Here is a 5,377-nt window from a genome sequence, read left to right as displayed (position 1 = left end):
GTGTTTTTGGGGTGGTAATTATGCTAATCTCCTCTCGCGTGTACGAGCAGCTGGATACGAACAGGTGTAATTTATGCAGCTCATTTACACACTTTTCCTGGAGATTGAAGAGTTTGTTGAATCTGACGTGACATGTTCGTATGAACAAAAGTAAGAGAAATTTAGGATAAGAATACGAACATGTTCTTGCATGAGGCCCATTCTGAGCAATTCAAATTCAATTCCTGCTGGCACAAGAYTTATCCCATAGCAATCATCCTCTAATGAGAGTTGTGGGTTAGATTCTGCTGAACTCACTGCCTCTGATGTGGTTTAAACTAGTGTTTCCCATCCTATTTCCCTCAAAGCCTCCTTTTCTTTCTTTCTTCCAAGCCAGGCTGAGTGAGAACTAATCTGTCACTAACTGCAGCAGAGAYAGATGAACATGAGCACAGATTTTAGTTTTTAATCATAGTAAAYGCCGTGCACGCTGACCTGCCGCTGTCACAATGAAAGGTCCCCGGCTGACACACGCTGCAGTCCTTCTCGTCGCTGCCGTCGGCGCAGTACAGCTGGTAGTTGCATCGCTCCGTCGCCGGGTAGCACACGGGCCTACCGGCGTAGTGGCTCGCCGCCACCGATCTCTGCGCTGTCAGCCCGCACGCAAACTGGTTGGGACCGCAGCCCCTGCAGCCCTGCTCGTCCTTCCCGGTCTCGGGACAGTCCCATTTCCCGTCGCAGTGCTGCTCCTGAGTGAAACACCCACCTGCTGCTCCCCCGCAGCGACCCTCCCATGGGGGGCAGTAGCTCCCCACRTGGAAGGTCGCTTTAAACCCGGTGCCGAAGGAGTGAGGCTGTACCTCAAACACCAGTGACATCACACCGGTGTGGGACTCCACTTTGATCTCCTTGAAATTGGAGGCGTTKGTGATCTGTGAAGACAGAAAGAGACGTCGTGACACCGAACGGTTTTAACAAACCAAGAAAACARTTCAGGTTCCTGCTCACGTTTCTGATGATGTCTCCTTTGCCTTCCTCCCGGGTGTAGATGGTGAGTCTATCATCAGGACCCAAAACAAGCTGCTCCAAGTCCAACCTCAGTGGCCTGGAGTCCTCGGGGTCCAGAGTCCAGACACAGAGCATACCTTGACCGTGGGACAGTGGAGGTGAGAAGGTCCCATAAAACGTCTGAAGGAGACCTCCGCAAGGCCACTCAATGGGAGTCGGCGTCACWGCAAGATCCTTCTGAGTCTGTGGCTGCTCTGGAGCCACCTGATTCTGGTCTCCCCCAAATATCCACAGGTCAGGGACGTCTGTGCTCCACCTCTTGTCAATGACCTTATTCCTCTCCATGGTTCGTTCCTGGGCTCTGCCGGGAAACGTCACGGTTTTAGTCTCTGCGTAGTCCATTTCTTCATCGCAGCCCAGCTCGTCGGAGCCGAGGCCTTCGCCGAGACACTCCACCTGGCCGTTACAGCGCCAGGAGTGGGGGATGCAGCGACCCCCGAGGCACCTGAAAGACGTCTCCGGGCAGTCGCCAGAGGCTGGATGAGGTGGGAACAGCAGAGGATTAGACGAGATGAACTGGACCTTTTCACACAAACTGGCAGAGACGTCATGTTACCATACCTCTGGAGAAGCTCAGCAGAAACGATGAAACAGGAAACAGGTGAGGGAAGAAATGATGCACCAGCGTAATGTTTCCCCCTGGAAACTCCAACGGCTGCGGCAGCTTGGAGCCACAAAGGAAAACCGGCTCACCGCCGGATGATGATTTTATGGTAAGCCATTCTTTCTTACATCGCACAGAAAACTGAGAGAAACTAGGGAAGAAAAATAACAACAGCATACAAAGAAACGTCATTATTTCACTTGTCGAACTCGGTTCAGGTGTAGATTGCAATTTATTTAGTGACTCATACAAAATGATTTAATGATTAAATGATTTAGTCTACAATTATTTCAGAAAATCTCATCTGTAGCARATTTGAGAGCAAATTCAGCATCTGTACCTGAGAACAATGGGCTCATCCTCTGAACCTTTGATCAACCAGCAATCATAGGCAGAACCAAAGCGGTAGGACCAGCTGTGGTAGGCAGAACTCCTGATCTCTCCCACTTTACTCTCAAAGACCTGAGGGGAATGCTCACAATGGACTGAGCAACAGAACCAAGAGAATTCATTCAAATTATTGTTAACGGATTAGAGACAGCAGCGTCGCCAATACTGTGCTTATATAGTAGATTTAAACCAATGGTTGTTGACTAAAGCAAGTCAAATCAGACATTAATACAAAAAATAACGTAAAAATATAATAGAAACAAGAGTAAAAGAACAATTAAATGTATAAAAGGACATCCAAAGTCCATAAGATCTACTGAAATCCTGAAATGTGTTGAAAAACAAAGTAAAAAAGATGGGTCTAGTAGTGGTCCCACTGCTGGTCTAGATATAAAAATGTAACTTCATCTTTAAAAAATATCAAGTCTGAGGAAATCATGCAAAAACAACAACAACAATAAATATAAAATCCTGCCGACAACTCAAAAGACTAGTTTGTCTCCTCACCGAAGCAGGAAGCAGGTTCAAAATGACTGCAGGCTGCAGAGAAAATACAAGCAGAAACAGAACTGGTCAAGCAGGTGTTAAAACTGTGGACAGTTTGCYAACGAAGCAAAAATAAACAAATAAAAATTCTGACTGATCTGATCCGAAGCAGACACAAGAACTCAGATTGAACTCACCTGTCATGAACACCAGGAGCGCACACAAGTGGAGGCTGACTGTCATCGTGGAAATGGTTCTTTAGTAAAGTTTTAAAAACTAGTTRAAATTGTGAAGATTTGGAAGATTTCAAAGGGTCAGAAAAGTGCCATTTTAAGAGGTTTGGTTCAGGAAGACTTCACCTGTGAAGACAACAATGAAAAATGATAAACATGCTAAAGCCTTATGTSGATTAACACTACCTGATAATAATTAAAAACTACTTTAATTTGCATTTAACATTGTTATTGATACAATGCAATTATCTCAGAAGGGTGTATTGCAACACAAAACGCATTAAATTGGAATAAAATCGGATAAAACAAAGCTGTTTTGTACAAAATTCTTTCTGCAAAGAAACTAAACATCTATTTTTAAAACATATAACTTTTTTTATGTTTGACACCTCATTTCAGCCATCCAAACTGAAAATTAGGTGAGCAGTTTGACATCAAGTGAATTTTATGAGGAATTGTGCTCAGTCAGTAATCTAAAACATCACTTAGGTTTTGTTGATTTGTTTTTRTTATGAGCTTAGAAGCTGCATTATTGTTGCACTACTGAAATGTTATACTGTGTTCTGGCTACGTTCCTGTTAATCTCCATTTTTAATCATGTTTGTTTTAAATATTTTCTAATGCAAAGGAAAATGTGCAAAAAATGCAGATTTTGCAAAAGGTTTTAGTGTAACACTTAAAAGAGAAAGCTGAAATGCTAATAATGCAACATAAACTAGAACATAGCATCATATAAAATAATTAAACTTTATAGTTTCTTCTCAGGTTTTAGGGTTTCCAGCTGTAAAAGGTTGCAGACTCCTGCCTGATCACAATTTAAAATGATTTATATTGACACAATCCGTGAACTTCCTGTTTAATGTGTAATTTGTTTAAATGTAAAATATATAGCTGATATAAAAATAACGTCCACTTCCTCCTCCTCCTCTTAGAAAACGGCATATTTTCTGAATAATGTKGTGTACTGTGGCAGAAAACAATGAGACACTTGGTGAGGCCCACTGAATGGTTATTTTTGTGTTGCGTACACAACAAACACAGCGAGTTCCTTCCTATAATCTTCTCAACAATGACGACAGACACACAAACATTTCCGAGGAAAAACAAACCCTCGTCAACAAAACTGTTATAGTTCTTATATCTGATCATATAAAACCATGAGACATTTCTCYCTAGAGTCGTATACCATCTTAATTTGTCTTCAGCTCACTCTCAGAGATAAAAAGCTAACGATACAGTTTCGATTTGAAGCCGAAACAGGGAGCAGCAGCTCCTCCTCGCCTCTTTCTGAGAGCTTTACCAGCGAGCTAAATGCTACATGCTAACGGCTAACATCCTCTATTTCCACGGCTCGTTTTGGTCACTTTTATAAACTACGACACAACAAGACAATGCTTCTGAACGCGACAAGACACGTCAAACAACTCAAACACATCACAACACGCAGGTCAGAAACGTATTTTAATCATTAAAATATAATAATAAAACCGACAGCGGACAAATACATTACCGTGTCAGTCGGCCTTTCTTGTTGACAAGTGCTGAGCTACTTCCGCATGATGCGGATCATGACTGGAGGGGCGGGGCTTAGTCTAGTGACATCGGCAAGCCTCCTTTTTCATCATTCATGAAAACTGTAAACATATTTTATTTTACCAAAATTTCAGAATAATTTATTTAATTTTCAAACAGCAAAATCCCATCTAGTTACAGAAGCATCAGACTGGTTTACGTGGATCCTGTAAACTGAAATGTTTAGATTTGACCACCAGGTGTCAGTGTTGTCTGAAAAAACCCACCGAACTCTGACTTTAGTTCATAAAAATAATAAAGCCTTTGAAATAAGGGCATTCATTCAAAAAAAATGTTGATAGTCTAAGCTGTAATCTGTAGCCTAATACTATCCAGTGTTTCTTTACTTACCTTTTTATTCTCTTACACACATTTTACTATAATACAAAGGTGAAAACATGACTAGAAACTATGTGAACTGTCCACGTGTCTTGGATACTTATTAGGATTCTAAATACAACTTGAAACACCACCTGAAATTTCAGTTTCCAAATAAATTGAAGCATTAGTGTTTTTAGTTTTCTTTGAGGCGTGTTAATTATTGCATATTCAGGACACTTGACCCACTCTAAATTTAATAGCCTTTTCACGGTGCACTAGATTTTAATATATATTTTTGACCTGGTTTTAAAAGAAATACATGGCTAAAAAAGAAAAAAGGAATAGATTGCATCACACACATTACGATMGATTGAAAACAACTGCGAAAAAACACAACAAAAATACCAATTTATTTGAAATGAACATTWATGTCAAAAAAGGTCAATAAAGTAAAGGCTTTGTCCTTGCTTCTTRATTTTATRGAATTTGRTTTAAATGAAATGKAAACTGTAACATAATCAACGTAGTTTCAATTAGTATTTGGTATGTTTCGGTATCAGGGCATATGAACGTGTGCAATTTTTTTGTTAAAAATGCACTACTGAAAATCTAAAAATCAAATCTCAGATAGTTTTATACAGCTGTTGATTTACATCGTTTTTATCCTATTGTTTTACATTCAAATATTTTTGACCACCTTTAGCTGTAGTCATTTTATATGTTG

General features: G+C 40.6%; 1 protein-coding gene across 2 annotated transcripts in view; it reads right to left on the bottom strand.

Moving 5' to 3' along the window:
• The window catches only part of lrp10 (low density lipoprotein receptor-related protein 10), a 10,566-nt gene extending 6,225 nt beyond the window's left edge, over positions 1–4,341 (bottom strand). The window contains exons 1-7 of one of the 2 annotated variants that reach the window (XM_014021042.1): positions 4,271–4,341; positions 2,725–2,886; positions 2,549–2,581; positions 1,992–2,136; positions 1,609–1,802; positions 988–1,523; positions 475–911 (exon numbers count right to left, since the gene is read on the bottom strand). In XM_014021042.1, coding sequence (XP_013876496.1) covers positions 475–911; positions 988–1,523; positions 1,609–1,802; positions 1,992–2,136; positions 2,549–2,581; positions 2,725–2,770 — 1,391 coding nt within the window. In that variant the 5' untranslated portion in view covers positions 2,771–2,886; positions 4,271–4,341. Of the gene's footprint in view, positions 1–474; positions 912–987; positions 1,524–1,608; positions 1,803–1,991; positions 2,137–2,548; positions 2,582–2,724; positions 2,887–3,946; positions 4,045–4,270 lie in introns of those variants that run through there. The other variant, XM_014021043.1, reaches the window with a different exon arrangement.
• Between the last annotated feature and the right edge of the window lie 1,036 nt (positions 4,342–5,377).

This window comes from Austrofundulus limnaeus, unplaced genomic scaffold (genome assembly GCF_001266775.1).
Source record: "Austrofundulus limnaeus strain Quisiro unplaced genomic scaffold, Austrofundulus_limnaeus-1.0 Scaffold276, whole genome shotgun sequence".
Lineage (NCBI taxonomy): Eukaryota > Metazoa > Chordata > Actinopteri > Cyprinodontiformes > Rivulidae > Austrofundulus > Austrofundulus limnaeus.
This window is presented reverse-complemented; position numbering and strand designations above follow the sequence as displayed.